Source organism: Triturus cristatus, chromosome 2_1 (assembly GCF_964204655.1).
Source record: "Triturus cristatus chromosome 2_1, aTriCri1.1, whole genome shotgun sequence".
In the NCBI taxonomy this organism is placed as follows: Eukaryota; Metazoa; Chordata; class Amphibia; order Caudata; family Salamandridae; genus Triturus; species Triturus cristatus.
Genome location: NC_140581.1, coordinates 1072830732 through 1072849950, shown reverse-complemented (window position 1 = coordinate 1072849950; position 19219 = coordinate 1072830732). Strand labels below are relative to the sequence as shown.

The following is a 19219-nucleotide window of genomic DNA, read 5'->3' as shown; positions in this document are numbered from 1 at the left end:
TTTGAATGCAGCTGTGTCTTTTCGTGTCAGGTTCTTCTCACAGGTTCCGGTACCAGTCAGGGAGACCCTTCAGGATGAGGCTGCAGGTGTCGAGGAGCAGGTTGGAGGAGGTTTCTAACAATGGATACCGAGTCAGGATCCCCAGGGGGACCTCACTGGGGTGTTGGGCCACATTGACTTGAGCTGTGGGCTTCGGGTGCAGAGTGGTTAGGACTAGTGGTTCCAGCTGGATCTGGAGTCCTGGTTTGGGTACCTGTTGGACAATTCTGGTGTCCACGGGAGATCAGAGTGGCAGGCAGGGCAAGTCATCTGGGTTCTTTTAGGCTGCTGGCTGCAGGAATCGCTGGTTTCAGCTTGCAGGGATTCCGAAGCAGGAGACAGGCCGGTAGGGCCGGGGGCCAAAGCAGTTGTTGTTGTCCTCTCTGCAGCACTGCTCTTTGGTCTTTCTTCTTCTAGTTGAGTCGAAACTGAATTCTGGGTTTCGGTCTGTCCCCTAAATACTGTATTTAGGGGTTATTTTAGGGGTCTCGAGGTAGTAGCCAAAGGGCTACTGCCATTAGGGTGACTACACCCTTACTGTGCTCACCCCACGTGGGGGAGTGGGTACAATACCTAACAGTGATTGGAGGGAGCCTGACATCTGCAAGATGGCAGACAATGAAGAGTGGGATACCTCGCCTCCCCTAACTGCAGGGTGGGGTTAGCAGAGGTGGGCACACACCTTCTGAGCTGGTCTGATTTTTCCCGCCTGTTTTCCTACTGAAAAGTGGATGAGACAGGAAGGGGCCTGCTCCTCATAGCAGGAAAGGGTAGGGGTCACGTTGCAAAGACAGCAAGGCCTTTGATGCTCCCCTGCCACAGATGGTGTAGTAACCCCTGTTGTATTTATATGGTTACTTACTCCCTAGCTGCTCAGCCAGTGTGAATGGGATGCATGGAATGTTGGTGTGAGAGTCTTGAATGGAATGTTTGGGTGCCTGGATGCTGGAGTGTGAAAGTTGGAGTATGGGCTGAGCAGCTGGCAGACTGCTCCTGGTGGGGCTGTATCTCTACTACCTATCTACATGGAACTGGTCTCAATAAATCTTCCTGAAACTACAGCCGGGCTGTGGACTTCATTACTACAGATTGCTCTTCCTGGCCTGGGGGAGTTGTTAACACCTCTGCCCAGGGAGTGAAGGCTTCCACCCTAGGGGTCCAGACACTTGTCTCCTGGTGGTAGGCTGCTGTTTACCAATCAGGAACCCACCAGAGGTTGGTTTGGGTCAGGGGTCCCCTCTAGAAAGGACCACTGAGTGCATGGAATAATAAATCTGACACTGGAATCAGTGCAGATTTATTATTCTGAGATGTTTGATACCAAACATCCCAGGATTAAGTAAAGCCATTATGGTGCTAGCAAACTCGTAATGTCCAGTTTCTAGACCGTATACTCTGGATGGATTTACTGGGCACTTATAATATCTAAGAATGGCCTAAGATATTATGGGGATCTGTCAGCTCATGCAGGTAGGTCCTCACATGAGGTATAGTGCACCCTGCCCTATGTGACTTACCTAGGCCTCATGCAGTGCTGGGCAGGCATGGCAACCAGGGATGGGGGCCATGTCTTCAGCTTTAAGTTGCACCAAAATATGCAGGCTGCAATGGCAGTGGTGCATGTTTGTGGTGAGAGGTCTCTGAGGGTGGCATAATGAATGCTTCAGCCCTCAGAGGCCTTTCCCTGGCTCCCAGGCCCTTGGTACCATAGGTACCCCTTACAAGGGACTTAGTTGTCAGCTATAGTTGTACTAATTGTGCAAACAATGGGACAGGTTAGGGAAAGAACACAGGCCCTGTAAACCTGATTGGCAGGGACCCAGGGCACACTCAGTCAAATTGCATCAAGTATCCGGCAAAACGTAAGGGGGCAACCATGCAGAAAGGGCACTTTCCTACACAGAGTTACATAATCTCATTACCTTTAAGGCAGTAGGATAATTTGTTTGCCTAACAACTCAAATTCTACGAAAAATGGGAAAGGGTTCAGATTTAAAGTCCATTAAGGGTGAGCCCATTGGAATAGAACAAGGGAATAAAAGAAAATGAATTGGGGAGAGGATGTGGCCTTACGGCTAGAGCGGCCGACCTTGACGCTGGGGAACCGGGTTGGAGTCTCGACAGGGACGCTCAACATCCTGTGATTCTGGGCAAATCACTAAATCTCCCCTTGCCTACCAACAAAAAATCTAATTTGTCCATCTGTGACACAACTGGTGCTCATGTAAAGCGCTCTGATACCTTCAGGTGAAGTTCGTGCTATATAAAACAAACAAAAAATTAAACATTCTATGGTTCAGCTAAGAAGGTTTCAGTCCTTCAGCTACAGACTGTAGCCTCAGCAAAGCAGTCCAAAAGTAAACGTATAGTTGTCAAAAATCGATCAGTATAGTTTCCTCTCACAAGGAGAAAAGGTAAAATATAACATTGCCTCAATTTAGGAAAAATCAGAAAGCCGTTTGTTTAGAAACAAAAATCAATGCCGTTGCCCCTCCTTTGGGGTTTTCTTCTTTTATAAAGTCTCTAACAACATCCAGGTGATGTAGCATCACACCAACATCGAAAGACTGTCATATGTTCAGATTCACATAATGTCACCTAGGACACTCACAACAGTAAGATGCTTTCCCATGCTAGTCATGAGAAACGAAAGATTCAGGAGTCCACATAGGCCTAACATTGGTGAAAAAGAGATAGAAAGTAACCATCTAAAGCAGAGGTCTTCAATCTGTGGGGCGCGACCCCCACGGGGGTCGTGGAGTCATGGGAAGGGGATCGCGCATTCCTGGGCCTCATTTCTACCTGGACTGTGGAAAAAAAAAGTCCCCAGACAGTTCATTGTGAAATTAAAATACTAAAAGCTGCAATGCCATTCAGGGAGTGTTTTCTTGTGATGTGAAACCGGAGCTGATCAGACAGCTAAACAAGGTTTCCTTCCAGGATGCCTGCTTGCCTGTAAAGAATAGAAATATGTGCTACGAGTTAATCTGAAAATGTAAAGGGCAATTTGCAGCTGTAAAGAATGCTTGGGAACTGGTACTGGCTTTCATTGATCAAATCACTGAAAGCTTTGGGATGAGCTGTGAAGTGCGCGCTTCTAATTGTCAATATATTAACATAGTGATTAGTATCCCTGAGGAGGTGTTGAAGGCCAGTAAGGAGCAAGAAAAACAAGCATTTGCAATACAATAGGTCTCGCAATTACACGAGTTTGAGCTATTGGCATTGTAAATAACAATGCCTTTTATTTATGTTTTGGTTTATAAAACTTAAATAAAAGGCATTGTCATTTACAATTCAATAGCTTAAACTCGCTTAAATGCGTGACCTATTGCATTGCAAATCTATTGTAAATCATTGTGGCTAGTTTATTCTCAAGCACATTTCTGTCAAGAAATTTTCCTCGAGTATATTACTTCCCAAATGTAGCAGTTCTTCGAGTTTGAAATACCACATAATTAAAATAAATAAAAGTACTCCCAATATTTCTGAAATCTGGGTGGGCAGCCAGAGCTTTGGTGTTTTGAAGTCTGCTGTCTAGGCTTAGGGAAGAGATGCGTGGTGTCTTGCATGTCCTCCAGTGCGTCACCCATCTGCTCTGCTCAACGTGGAGCATAGCGTCATGTCAGGCATCACACATGGGGCGGAGCACTACCATATGTGTCAGTAGTAGGGATGTCTGGCAGTGAAGTTGTGCTCAGAGCTAATGCAACACCAAGGCCAGGGCCACCGAAATTGTGATTATACGGATGCAGCGATTTTCATATAATTCTACATTTGCCACATAATCCATCATCATCTGCATAATATGCAGATTTTAACATAAAATAGTTTCGAGCTCAAACTGTTCAAGTTATTAAAAACAAAGCAACAGGTGTTGCTGCGCAGTGGAAGATCCTTTGTAAAGGTTGACTGGTCATAATTCTGTAACTTATGGCTGTGTTTGGGTGTTAAACTGGTACTAATGAGTTGCAACTAATGCCCAGACAGTGTTAACAAGTTTAGAAATGTCAAAATAATGAAGTGATACTTTCCCAAAATGTGCTGCATAATTTGCCTTTGCTTGCCACATAATTTATCCAACCCTGCTGCATAATTTGGGCCTCCCCGCTGCATAATTCCAGTGGCCCTGACTAAGGCCACTGAAAATAGCTGCCTTACGGCCTGCATAAACAAATGACCCCAAAAGAGGGCCATATAACAATAGTATCCTCAAAAGCCCTTATTAGGGAAAAATGAGCACTCAAACGAGAAAATGTCATTTTGCGTAGGGCTCCGCAGATCTGTGCAGCAAGGCTGTTGGTGCTGCTCTAGGTAACGTAGCATTTATAGTCAGTATACATCATAGATACAAGGCCTGCTGCCTAAAATATGAGGCAGATTAAGGGACCATGCGCTACTGCTACAACACTGAATCAGTGAACACTTTTTTTTACAAAAAAGCAAACCTTCAAAAGTCACACAGTCAATCATCTGCCACATAGGCTGCTGATTGTAACAAAAAAATGTGTTTATAGCTCAACCGGTTCATTAGTTACTAAAAATCATCGACATGTGTTGCTGCGCACTAAGGGCCCTTGGCAGAGCGGGACTGGTCACCGTTTTGTTGCTTATTGCTATATTTTGGTGTTAAACTTGTATTTATAAGGTGCAATCAGAGATTGACCGTCTCTCTGGAGAAAAACAAGCACACTCATCACTTTAGTTCAGAAAGGTGTTATCATCCAAATAAGTTTTGCCAAAATAGGTTTTATTTGTGAAAAAGTAGCATTGTGAATTTTTGTGTAATTCTTTTTGAACTGTGTAATAAGCCTCTGATACCAAGCCACAGTCACCCACAAACTTTTGGTTTGCTAAACACTGTTTAATATTGTTTCCCCACCATAAAATTGATTTGCTGTGGGAATTGGGGACGTTTATGGTTATCGAGGATGAGGAGCACCAGGTTCCAGAAATATTTGTCAGGATGGGGTCCTTACGCCTACAAAAGTTTGACAGGGGGGTCTCGGCATCAAAAAGTTTGAAGACCTCTGATCTAAAGCAACATCTGAAATCCTCTTCTCACAGGAATATTTGACTGTGAATGTTGAATTAACATTTAGGTGTGTCAAAATGTTTACATGTACAGAACAAATAGAGCAACATTTCACTAGTTGTAAATGGACCTTTGTATTAGGGCAGTGGAACGGTCAGCATTAGAGAAAAAGCATTTTCAAAAGAGTGTTAAGGTTGGCATTAAAGATTTGAAAGAAATAAACTCTAAATCTGTATCAAATATAATGTAATAAAATCAATTCAAATAAGGAATATATGGCACTTTTACCAAACATTATTACATAAAAATAGCTAATGTTCACAATACCCTACAACCATAATTTTTCTCAACATTCATATAAGTGTATACTTTTTTAAGTTCACTCTACAAAATTAGTTTTGCCCTTTTCATAAACTATAAAACTTATAGTATTGTTATGTGAACCTAGCCTAACCTAGTTTCTACACATTTTTGCACTGACTTTTCTAAATGGTGCCTTCGAACAGAAAGCATTAGAAACACTAGGCCACTTTATTAACAGCACAATTTCATCAGTAAACGTTAACAAACAACATGTTCATAAGTAATTCATTAGTGCAACTCATTTATATGTACCAGTATTGCTTTTTTTTTTTATTAAACATTTTTCAAGTAAACAATACAAAAAAGAAAAGATACATCTGTCGCAGTATTATACAGTGGTCATTCCATGCCTACATCGTAGTGTTACATCGAGCATTAGTGGTAGACTTTACATATAGATCCTGTCCTGATTTGTCTGTACATTGGTTTTTAAGTGTATCAGTATTACTTTGTATGTATGTTTTCTTCTTCTCACATTTTAAAGCATGCTTTTACAGTGCTTCTACTCCACTTGTCTCAGTTTCATATTTCACCGTATCTATCGTGTGCAAAGTGTACTTTCAGCTTTTCGTGTCTTCAATCAGTAAATATACCATGTATTATGATTTTCACAATCTTGCATCATCCCAGTTCTACGGAGTTCATCACAAAGGTTCAGCCATTGCTAACTCACACAACACACTACAGTATCCTTTAGAATGATACATTCGGTACACAAAGAAAGTTGTATTCACAATACATGCTCTCTTAGGAAAATAACCAATTGTGTCACAGTGCCCTGTGCTCTGCAATGATGCTGGGGAGAGAAAACATGCAGGAGATAATGATTGGGAGGGGTAATGAGCAGCAGCAAGATGAACAGAACAACAAAGCAGCAGCCATAACATTAAAATTCGGTCTCTACAGAAATGTGACATAACTAACCTACATTAATCAACACACTTCTAAAATTCTAAATAAAATAATTTTAAGTGCAACATTAATAATTCATCTGTTACATCTATAGTCATCATAACAAATCATTAATATTTGCAAATTATTTGTTACACAAACTTGCACATTTAGAAAACTCTTTGACAGTTTTTGCAGTTTATAATGATACACCAGCCTGCAAGAGGTTATTGTATTGCCCTTCTTTATTTCTAATATGGCAGGTCTCAATGTGGCAGGTATACAAAAATGTGAATAAATTCAAGAGATTAAAACAAAGTTTACAGCAGTTGAAAGAAAAAAATTAAAACGTTTTATGAATAATCCATAACAGGATACATAGTAGTCCTGGAACACAAGGGGCCAGGGGGGTGGGCAGGGGGTGTACTGGTGGAAAGCTGGGTGCTATTTTGTTGCAGGGAGCCGATATTGCAGCTATGCTGCAAAACCGGTCCTTGGTATCAAAAAGGGCCCCACAGGGGTCTAAAACTTGCCCCCACCCTGGCAGCCCACTGGCGAAACACCCGATGCCCGCTATGGCCAGTATGGCCCTGGGAACGGGGAAGCAACACATCCACAAGCTGAAGGGTGTGCGAGCGGGTTGTGGGTGGCAGAGCTGTCAATTTGTCCAGGTCCATGCATGATGTGTTGCTCTAGGACGGTAGTATTCCTAATTTTTAATTCTGGGAAGTGCACTCTGGTTTCATAATGGAATAAACAAGTCTTCAAATCCCATATTTTAAAGAAAACGCCCTGGACTGGAGGATCATATCACGCATGGATCTGGAAAAATTGCAGGGCTGGGTTGGAGTATTTTGGGTAAAAAAAATTACAATGGGCATTTACTGATGCTAAAAGACATTTTTACATACATGCATTGGGTACATTATACATAGTTGCCAAGTTTCCCAGGTCTGTGTGTGATGTGCTGATTGCAGTCGAGCTTTTTTCTTTGAATTTTGGCATTGTAGTCCTGTTTGATAATGAAATTAATAAGACTACAAGTCCCACAAATTAAAGAAAAAAACGATTCTGAGCAGCACGAAATGCATGGACCTAGGAAACTCGACAGGGCTAATAGTAGCAGAAATGGAAATCCTGAAATGCTTTCCACCAATACTTCAGGGAACCTGAAAGTTTCTTTTCAAAAGTACTTCTGTCATCCTTTGAGATTTCCAAGAATGTGTAATCTACATCCAAATATATAGGTATACTTACTAATATAAAATTCAGAATTTCTTGGCTCAGTGCGTTTTGGGACGTTTCCAACTTTTAAAAACTATTTTCAGTTATAAAATATGCCTGCTGCATAGGAACTCAAAGGACTCTAAAGTGACTTGTCCAACATGGCGACTAGTATCGGCGGAATTTGACGCCAGCTGTTTTGTAAGTTAGCATTCTAGTTCAATAATAGAACTCCGTGACATAGCCATGCACTGCTGCTGCCATCTTTGAACTGGAATTGTCTTCAGGGAAAGCACACTGCATGGTTCTGCCATTGACTGGCCGATTCAGTAAAAAGTGTTCCTTATTTTCAGGGACTATGTTCATGTAGTTAAAGCTATTTACTAAGGATTTTTTTTAAGTTGCTGCGTACGGTACTTTCGTGTATATTACATTTTTCATCTGACATAATATTCACACCGTCACGTAAATAAAAGTGTTGTCTTTTGCCGCTTTTGCTCATGGGTGTGTTTTTGATGGTTTCGGTGGAGAGGAAGCTGAAAGCACAAGTGAGACGCGTCATTGGCATTCACTTTGCTAGTCAGAATCATGTGTCACCAATTTTTTTATTTTTTTTTTGTTTAAGAAATTTTTACAAATACTGTCTTGTCCGGAAGGGAGAAGTAAACAGCGCTTAGAATTTATTTGCTTACATTCAGTACTGATCAGACTGTCGCGGGGACTAACTGTGAAGGTGCCTATAGCTCTCTAGGAGCTTTTGGTATTGCTGAACTACCACAATCCCTATGGTGGGCTGCTGATAAATAATGTTCCGCATCCGAGGAAGCAGCAGGAATGGCTTTGGTAACTTGGAGTTTACGCTGGTGCTCGCCGGTGCTGCTGGCCCTGTGCTGGTGGGGCGAGCTGCTGCAGGGCCGACATCACACCCCAGCCCCCGAAGTGCACAGCCTGCAGGGCAGGTGGGGGCTGTGCAACGCGAATGGCTCATTGGTGCTGGAGGGAGACGTGCCTGGGTGCGTGCACAGCGCCTTACTGCAGCAAGGGCTCATCGAGGTACAGTTTGCAGACAGATATTTCTTCCTGCTTCTAAACCTAAGCTGTTCGCTGGAACGTGCAACTTCCCTGTGGTATCTGCTGTAAGAGCACATCGCCATCCTTTCACCTACAGTACATCCTAATGTGAAATTGAATTAATGCAATATGTGTCAGTGTTATAGACAGAATAAGGTTAAGCAAAACTCTTTCAGCTGGGTCCCAACAAGCACCTCATATCAGTCTTTAAAAGGGGTGTGACCAAAGAAGTGTTAATAAGAATACTTTACAAAAAGCTTGTCTTAAAACATTTAAATTAAACTCCTTTGTTTCACCCAGTGTGCCATCTGACTAGTATTTGGGTTTCTGTTATTGAATTCAGGCACACAACGGACCTATGCCCAAAGCATGTCAAACTTATTGGATTCCCCCCGGTGCTTTTTAAACAGTATCAAATGCATGAGTAACAATGATTTTGTTTTGATACTTGTAATTGACAATGTTCACATTCTAAAAATGTGATAATGTAAATTAAGCTTTACTAAGGTAAACGAAAGGGGTAGTGGTATTCGGAAGGTCTCAATGTATACTTTTCTCCCCTACGCATCACTTTCCTCTGCAGTCTTTCACTGTTAAACACTTAAAACCATTTTTCTCCCCACATCTTTTTCTTCTTTTTTTTAAAAAAAAATCCTCACTCTGCATAGCTCACCTTTTATCTCTTTCCTTTTCAGCACTGTGTTTTCACTTCCTCTTTCTGCATGGACTTTCTTTCATCGCCTTCCACTTTACCTCCCTCTCACCCACCCACTATTTTGACAGCTCTGTACTACCATTACAAACTTTCCCATAATTACAAGTGATACATATGTGACCATAGCGCTTTGCGCTCTGCATAGTGGTCAAGGATTGTATGAGCATATAGCCTGAACACCTATATTACCCACTGACTGGCACTCTGAAGAATTAGCACTGTATTCAGTCTCAACTCCAGAGGTATCAATCATGCTCCGTTATGAACATCCGCCCACAATCTGTACTCATCCAGACACCTAGAGGCAACTCTGTTCACGGTATGCACAATTCAAGAGATATGTTGCATGAAAAAACTACAGAAGCACATTTGCAAAAAGCTAATACTTTTAGGGAATGCAAGATGAAGTGAAATGTAAACCGGGACTGCATCACTCAAATTTTCTTTTATAATTTGCTTTGAGATATTGATCAGTGACTTTGCCTGTAAAGTTAAAGGCATTAGTATAGGGGCCAATAAGGACAAGTTTTAAGTCAGTCAGTCAAGATATCTTTATTCGCTACAATTCTGTAGCATAAAAGCACAGATAAAATATAAAAATACATCCATTAGCCTTTACCGACAATAAATACCTTAAAATAAAATGAGTAGAATTTCACTTGCAGTTCATTGCAATAGACCAAACCATTTTAGCTCCTAAAATCTTTAAGTACTTCAAGCTACTCACCCACGCCTACAAAGACCTCCACAACATCGGACCCAAATACCTCAACGAAAGAGTCTCCCTCCATGTACCCAAAAGGAACCTCCGCTCTGCCAACCTCACCCTGGCAGAGACCCCTTGCATCCGTAGAACCATAGCAGGCAGAAGAACCTTCTACTATGTCGCAGCAAAGACCTGGAACGAGCTCCCAGTCAACCTCCGACGCTCCCCCACTTTGCACACCTTCAGGAGGAGCCTCAAGACCTGGCTTTTCGACTAATCCGGAGCTGCAATCCCCCGCGCCTTGAGACCCTCACGGCTGAGTAGCGCGCTTTATAAACCCTGATTAATTCATTGATGTGCAGCCACACAAAATTTCAACATTTTGCACTTTTACTTATTTTTAAAACCTGCCATATAAAAAGCACCATAGAATAACAAACCAGAGGGCAGTACAATTGTTGCAGAAACAACGGCCCTGACCTACATTGTCTAAACTTAAACAACTTAAAATGGCAAAATAAAATCTCTTTTATGGTCATTCTAAAAAGGGCAAAAGAAGAGAATGATCAAATTAGTCTGAGTAGATACACCATCACATGGGCAGGGACCTAAATCTGATAATGAACAACTGTTCGCTGGGTAGCCCACCATAAGGGGTAGGTAGTTAAAACTAATTCGAGTTAAAACAAAACAGTGTCCTTGGTTCTGAATTGGAGATAAATAGAATTGAAGGCTTGTATATGTACCAAGTTGTAGGAGGTGCCCGATGTTGTATCTCTATCAGCCACCGATCTTTTTGCTGCATCATTAGTTAAGAACAGTTGCTTTAACTTGGCCTTATTACATCCCATATGTTTATATAAACAGTGGTGCACAAGGAAATACATCTCTTTGGTAGTTTCATAGCCAGGAAACATGAGTAGCATACGCAATACTTTTTACATGTACATTAAGAGCCTGTAAAATGTTTTGCATATGCTACTCATGTTCTCCGGCTGGAGAAACTACTAAAGAGATTCTTTTTTTCTCCCAACTCATGCCTGGGTTGTAATAAGATTATGAGAACAAGGATAACCCCATACATTTGTGAACCTGGGGTAAAGTAGTATGTTTATATAAAAAGTGGTTCTCTAATGTATGGGGTTACCCTTGTTCTCATAAACTTATTACAATCCAGGCATGAGTTGCGAGAAGAAAATATATCAGGAAGCCCAATCTCCTCACATACGCTAGCCAAGGTATGTCGAGAGCTCCATGCAGTTCAGGCAATCTTTTAGGACAAGCTGATTCAGTAACACACTCTCCTGTGTCCAAATAGAGTGCCAAAGCAAAAGTGGCACTAGTTTGATTTTATCCACAAAATAGGGAATGCCTAATTCATCATGGCAAATGGCGATTGGGCAACTACGGGGGACCGTTCAAAGTTTTCTTTAAGTATAACATTTTCGGCCAGTTGTAAAACGCATACATCGGTCATACCTCATATGCCTGCCCCATATGTATCTATTGCCACAGATTTAGCTGCATAGATGGTTAGAAGCTTTCTCGCTGGTTTGGGACCTATTTCTCTTTACAAAAGCTATGTAACCCCAAAATTAGTTTCCAGAGATATTTACTATCAAAGAGGATACCCATATATGAGAGAAGCAGTTTCACTCACCCTAGTCTTATTACTAATGTGCACCTGACTTTTCTTGGGCCTCACCCCATATATCATAGTTAAGGTTTTACTTTTGTTAACCTGTAGGTCCAACTCCAGCATGAAAGCAATATAATCATCAATTAACCCTTTCAGCGCTCTCCCAGTTCTTGCCAGTAAGACTGAATCATCCACATAAAGGAGCATTGAAAGGGGACGTGTTACTATGTAGGGAATATCCTTCGCTCTCACTAATAATGCAAAATCCACACTGTTCTTATAGAGGGAAAATATGAGGGGGGCAAGGACACACTGTTGCCTCACTCCAGGATTCTGAGCATTCACCATTTCTTCGGTTACATACACACGCACTCTCCTCTGCATACAGCTCTCTTATGAAATTAATAATGCCCTCCTCTAAGCCTGTCGTGGACATAATTGACAAGTTTGGAATGTGAGACACAGTCGAATGCTGCACTTAAGTCCATGAATGCAAGGAAGATGGAGCCTTTCTTTGTGACAGTATACTTGCCTATTAGCATGCTCAGATTCAAACACTGTTCAATATTACCTAACCCTTTCTTAAATCCATATTGAGTGTCTGCCAGGATATTTTTGGAGTAGTGCCAATTCTCCAGTCTGCGCCCCATAATTTTAACTGCAGCGTCAATGAAGGGTATTGGCCTATAATTCTTGGGCATTGACTTCTCCCCTTTTTTATAAATTGGGACTATGACTGAGCTTTTTCAAAAAGGAGGTGGACCTATCCTCGCAATGGCATTAAAACATTCATAATCAGATGACCCCCACAAACCTGGCAGTCTACATAAACATCAAAAGAAACCCCATCTGAACTAGGAACCTTTCCTTTGCTGCCTTCCATTACTGCCCTTTGCATCTTCTTCTAATTCAAGCACTTGAGGATTTGGGTCACCTTGTAACTCAACAGGATCCACTTCAAAAACTGTCAGTGTCTTATTTGAATACATGGTAGAGAAATGTTCAACCCATTTTACTTCATGAATATGAACATCCATTGAGGGGTCTTCAGCTTCCCTGAAATAAGGAGCATTTGCCACTCTCCAAAAGGCTGTACTGTCTTTCTGTAAGCTAGTTGTCTGGAGGGCCTCCCACGCATCCTCCTTGATCTGCTTTATCCTTTTCTCTCATGTCTTCTCATATACTGCCCGTGCAATTCTGATGAGGACTGTATCTCTCGATTCAGTGTGTAAGGCCTTTTGCAACTTCAAGAGCTTTAGTCCATTTCGAGTCAAACCGGCCCTGGGAATGTAACTTTGCAGAATGTGTTTCTCGTGTTAGGGCCAGCCTTATCCTCGCATATCGGAGAAAGCTAACTTAATCAATAGAGACTCAGCTGCCGGGTCCAAACACAAGGAAGTCTCTGCCTGACTATAATGAAGGACACTAGAAAGAAAATTCACCTGGTCCGCCTTGTCCCATTTAATAGTAAACCCATTTTTCCATGTCACAACTGGCATTAATCCAACTCTGCCACAAGAGTTAGTCACACCCTCTAACTCCATCCTACAGCGCAGCTGAGCATGGTCACTATGGTTTGTAAATTCGGGCTCAAACTCTGCCACTAATGTGCTCAGGTTCTCAGTAATTAGAATATAATCTATTGTAGATTTGAGAACGTAGTGGAACAGACTCCCTTCTTTCCTCTCGGAACCCACACCGACCACCTGCGGAGCCCCCCAAGGATCCTCCATCAGCCCCACCCTGTTGAGCGTCTACATGGCCTGCTCGCATCCATCATCAGATCACATTGACTCAATATTGTATCGTACGCAGAGAACACCCAACTCATCCTCTCCCTATCCAAGGAACCCAACGTCTCCAAACACACCTTTCAAGAAGCAATGGAAGCAGTCGCCAGGTGGATGAAGAACAGCTGTCTACAATTCAAAAAGGACAAAACCGAAGTACTCATCATGGGCCGACACCTGGAATAACACCTGGTGGCCCCCCGCCCTCAGGAACCCTCCATCCCCCATGGACCATGCATGCAACCTCGGTATCATCCTGGACTCTGAACTCAAAATGGACCGCCAGATCAAAGCTACCACACCCTCATTCAATCAATAAGGGAATCTTTAAACGTGCTACTCGCCTGTGAGGGTCTCAAGGGGCTGGGGGAGGGGGAGCAGCTCCGGCCAGTCGAAGAGCCAAGTCTTGAGGGTCTTCCTGAAGATGTGCAGGGCGAGGGCGCATCTGATGTTGATCGGCAGCTCGTTCCAGGTCTTGGCCACAACGTAGGAGATGGTTCTTCCACCTGTATGGATGCGCGGGGTCATCTGTGAGGGCGAGGTCGGCAGATCGGAGGGGTTCCTCTTGGGTACGTGGAAGGAGATTCTGTTTTTGAGATTTTGAGGTCCGGTGTTGTGGAGGCATTTGTAGGCGTGGGTGAGTATCTTGAAAGTTACTCTCTTCTCAACGGGGAGCCAGTGGAAGTTACGTAGGTGTTGGGTGATGTATTCGTGTCGATGGATGACGAGTACGAGTCTGGCTGCGGTGTTCTGTATGGTCTGGAGTTTGCGGAGCAGAGACTTGTTGATCCCGGCATAGAGGGCATTTCCGTAGTCCAGTCTGCTGGTTATGAGTGCGTGGGTGACAGTCTTTCTTGATTCGGGGGGATCCATTTGAAGGTCTTGCAGAGGATTTGGAGGGTGTTGAAGCAGGTGGAGGAGACAGCGTTGACCTGTCGGGCCATGGAGACGGAGGAGTCGAGTATGATGCCGAGATTCCGGGCGTGATCCGTGGGGGTGGGGGGCTGCCGAAAGCAGTGGGCCACCAGGTGTTGTCCCATGCAGAGGGGGAGGGTCAGTGGACGAGGACCTCTGTCTTCTCCAAGTTGAGCTTCAGGCAGCTGCTGCTCATCCAGGATGCAACGTTTTTCATTCCTTCCTGAAAGTTGATTCTGGTGGTGATGGGGTCCTTGATGAGGGAGAGGATGAGCTGGGTGTCATCGGTGTAGGATACTATGCTGAGTCCATGTTGTCTGACAATGGGGGTGTGGGGGGCCATGTAGATGTTGAAGAGCATGGGGTTGAGCGACTATCCTTGGGGTACTCTGCAGTTGATTTCCATGGGTTTGGAGAGGGGGCGGAAGTCTGATTCTTTGGGTTCTGCCGGTGAGGAAGGAGTGAAGCCAGTCGAGGGCGGTTCCCTGTATGCCGGCGTCTTGGAGACTGGTGGTGAGTGTGTGGTGGGAGACGGTGTTGAACGCTGCAGAGAGGTCTAGTAAGATCAGTGCTGCGATGTGTCCTTGGTCGAGGAGGGTGCGGATATCGTCTGTGGCGGCGAGTAGAGCGGACTCTGTGCTGTGGTTGCTGTGGAATCCGTATTGGGAGGGGTTGAGGATGGAGTTTTCTTCAATACATTTTGTTAGTTGGTCGTTGACTGTCTTCTCTGTGACTTTGGCCGCGAAGGGGAGGAGGGAGATGGGCCAGTAGTTCTTGAGGTCCATGGGGTCTGTTGAGGGCTTCTTGAGTAGGGATCTGACCTCAGCGCGTTTCCAATCGCCGGGAAACATGCTGGTTTTGAAGGTGGCGTGATGGTGCGTCGCAGTTCATGAGCGATGGCGGCGGCTCTGTGGAAGATGTGCAGGGGGCAGGGGTCCGTAGGGTTTCCTGAGTGGATGCCTTTCATGGTCGATGCGATGTCTTCGGTGGTGACTGGGTTCCAGTAGGAGTTTATGGGCTGGCTGGTGTTGCTGGAGGAGGAAGTGGTTTCGGAGTCAGGTGTCTGATCGTTAAAGTTGTCGTAGAGGCCCTTGATTTTCAGATGGAAGTAAGAGCTGAGCTTTTTGCAGAGGCCCTGGGTGGGGGTGATGTCCGTGGATTCGCTGGGGGGTTTGGTGAATTCCTGGATGACGCTCCTGGTACTGGCCTTCCTACTCTCCCCCAATAATTTGGTATCTGGCTCTCCCTGAGTGGCCTGGATTATCTCATCCGTTCGCATAAAGTAGTGGGGAGGGCAAGCTGCAATGCATTAGCCATGCGCCCCACTAGGGGAGGCTACAGTAGTAATTTCCAGTGTCTCAGAAATCTGCTGATCTCTGCCCCCCCTTGTTGCTATAAATCTCTGCCTCGGGAGCATAAACCAGTCAGTCACACCCCTCAATCCATTGCCCCATAGAAACTATCCATCCAGTAAACAGCATTATGCCCCATCAGGGGCCCTGAAACTGGGTTGGAAGGCTAAAAATACAAGGCTTATGAAAGAACCCCAAGGGCAAAACAGATATCTGAGAAGACCCTGGGAGAAGGCACTTTGATTGAGTTTAAAGACTTAAGACAATACTTGGATCTTTAAAGTTGAGAACTAAGCAGTCACCAGACATTGCCTTTGGTGATGGCCCCACCCAGTCAATCCTTCTAGCCATGAGGATTTGAGCTGATCGAAAGAAATTGCAGCACACATAGAAAGAGCAAAATTGAGGCGAAATAAAAGTATTTCTCCTCGTTGCGCCAATCTAACGCCTACTTTTGTATGGTGTTAGTTTTTGGCACTGCCTCAGATTTACAAATCCTTGTAAACTTGGGGCAGTGTCATAAAGCAATGGGTGTTGCGGTGCAACGCCCACAGCAACACCCAGTGCACACCCCTTTCACGTAGGTATCTGCATGAAAGGCCACCATATTTACAAAGCGCTGTTAAGCCATGCAAAGTGGTTTAATTCCGCTTTGTAAATACGATGCAGAGCATTGCACCACCGGAACCTAAAAAAAGGTGATGTTCTAGTGGCAAAATCCCCTTGGAAATATGCCCCTGAGTATCTTTAAAATGGCGCCAGAAAATACATCACAGTCTAACTGGGCACCTGAAGTGTGGACAAAATAAATAGCCACTATTTAAAGTGAATATGAAAAATAATTCAAATGAAAAAGCACTGCTTGGAACAAAGTTTATGACAAAAATGAATGGAACAATTGTTAGGTGAATGTGAACAATGCGCACAGGCTTTGTGCAGTCGCTGAAAGTGAAGGGAGTGATGGGCATAGAGTGTGTTGACCCATTGCCCCATGTGGTATGCTGTAGTGGAGGTAAGCAACATGTGACCGACAATTTAGCAAAGCATGGATGAAGCCTTTGGACCAAAAACAACTTTACATATGCATATTATGTATGATTTGTTTTGTAAAAACAATAGCCTGGTGAGACCGCTTTAGTTCAAAGACCACACCTAAAGCACACAGGGGCGGCTTCCCCTGTATGGCAGAGGAGCATCGCCCGCCCCTGCTGAAAGGCAGCAGACAGAAGAAAAATAAAATGACATTTTATTTTTCACTTCTCGTCTGCCGAGTCTAGGGCGGGGCCATTTTGCAGCGTCAGCAGCAAGGGGAGGCGGAGTGGCAGCCACTGAAAGTGTGCATGTCGGTTTGGCAGGCCGTCATAGGACGGGTCACTGACATGTGCACTTGGATATCTCCAGCCTGTTCCTTGGAGATATCAGCAGTGCTCAGGAGCACAGGCTCCCAATCCCTGCTGGAGCATGAAACATGCCCGTTCTGCCCAATCCCAGCACTTCTCTCATGCTGGGCAATAGCATGAGAGCAGGGTTGGGATTGCGTGGGGAGTATGGGAACTTGTGCTCCTGTGCCAGGAGCAGAGGAGCAGCGAGGTGTGGGAGCAGATGATCACGAAGGTGGCGGCCTGCAGCGAAAGGTAAGTGTACATTTTTTTTTAAATTACTATTATTTCCACGTGCTCCCCCGCCCCACGTTGGATTGGCAGCAGCAGCCACTGAAAACACATTGCATTAGGCGATACTGCCACATTTCAACATAACCGCAATGGTTTCAATGATACATTACCAATAATTGTTCTTAAATGGACACTGCCATCACTTCTTAGCAGGGCTACTGTATTTGTAACTGTGTCAGCGCTACGCACCAGAGCTACTATATCACTAGTGACCCATATCCGATCCTCTCAGTAGAGCTCCTCTACTTCTAATGGGACGGTGCCACTATTTCTCTGCAGATACTTAGAGATTACTTATATGCATCCCTGCCCCATACTTTCTTGGAATCAAATGTGCATGTTACAAATATTTCAGTACTGCAAGTTACACTTGTGCATACTGCTGCTTCTCATCGTAGCAGACATGCATTTAATGTAACTTTACGGACACCTCTTGTAAGGGCTCTAGTTATATCAATGGTAACAGTACTTCTCAGTGGTACTGGTCTACTTGTAGTAAACAGCACTTTTCAGCATGGCTGCTATATACCTTTAATGGGAAGTAGTAGCACCTCTCAGCAGGGTTGCTATATAAATGGTGGGCAGTACTAGTGCTTCTCAGCAAGACTCACTGTTGTACTCTTAGTAGAAAAGTTCCAGCCCCCCCTCCCCCAGTGTGGCTGCTAGACTTGTAAGCATAGAAGTCCCGCTAAGGCTAATGTATCAGCAGGAGAGCTATGCTTAAAATGGACAAAATCAACATTTCTCAGCAGGGCCGATAATATTTAGTGGGACAGAACCAGCATCTCCCAGCAGGCTTTGCAGGTTTTTAGTTGGACAGAGCCAGCAGATTTTAGTGGGTCGCCTATTCTATTTGTGGGACAATACCAACACTCTTCTGCAGGAATAATGGACAGTACTTCTCATGAACACTGTCCGATTTAGTGAAATACTACTTGGAATGTTTATTAGGGCTGCTAACCCAGAACTTAGCAGCACCAGCGCTCTTACCTCAGTAGTGCCGCTGTAATTAGACTGGACAGTGCTTACAGCTCCTAGTAGGACTGCTTTGCTTATAATGGACAGTGCCATAATTTCTCAGTTGGGCTGCTACCCTGTCATTGGACAGTATTGTACTTCTCAGCAGTGTGACTATGCCTTTAGTGGGAAAGTACCAGCTCCACATGGCAGGGTTGCTCTGTGCCTATAATGAACAGTACAAGCACTTTTCAGCAGTGTTTAGTACCACCACATCTCAGAAGGGTAGATATATTTTAATTTGGGCAGTACCAACACTTCTGAGCAGGCCAGCTTTAAAATTAGTGGAACAGTTTCAGAACTTTTCATTAGCTCTAGAGTATATTTTCATACTGCAAAAGTTATCTGTTTTCTTCGGCTCAAGTGTTTAAAATACCAGAACACTTTTTCCACTGTCCTGGGTGCTTCATCCAGAATGGGTTGTCCGCAAGCTTTGAGAAATGTCAATAGTATCCCTCTCTTCTGTTTTTTATCGTTTTCAAAATCATGGAATGACTCAAAAATAATAAACAAGATAATATATTACGGTTTCACAAGCCCTAGATTCTGTTTTGATTGGGAAAGAAAATTTGCTAAGTATTTTTTGTTATTTATGTGTGAATATCCAGCCTTGCTATAGATTAGTCCACTGCTATAATGAAATCCATAAACTCCAAAATCTTGCGTGAAAAGTTAATCTTGACCTAAAAGATAGGCAAGATGTGATGCGTTCAAAAATATGTTTTAAATATTCCCATTACAGCTATATTTTGCTCACGCTTTTAAAAAAAAACTGCAGACAAAAACTGA

General features: G+C 43.8%; 1 protein-coding gene across 2 annotated transcripts in view; it reads left to right on the top strand.

The window, feature by feature from the left end:
• Positions 1-8112: 8112 nt before the first annotated feature.
• The window catches only part of MANBA (mannosidase beta), a 243937-nt gene continuing 232830 nt past the window's right edge, over positions 8113-19219 (top strand). For both annotated transcript variants that reach the window (XM_085636128.1, XM_085636120.1), the window contains exon 1: positions 8113-8605. In XM_085636128.1, coding sequence (XP_085492254.1) covers positions 8387-8605 — 219 coding nt within the window. In that variant the 5' untranslated portion in view covers positions 8113-8386. The remainder of the gene's footprint in view (positions 8606-19219) is intronic.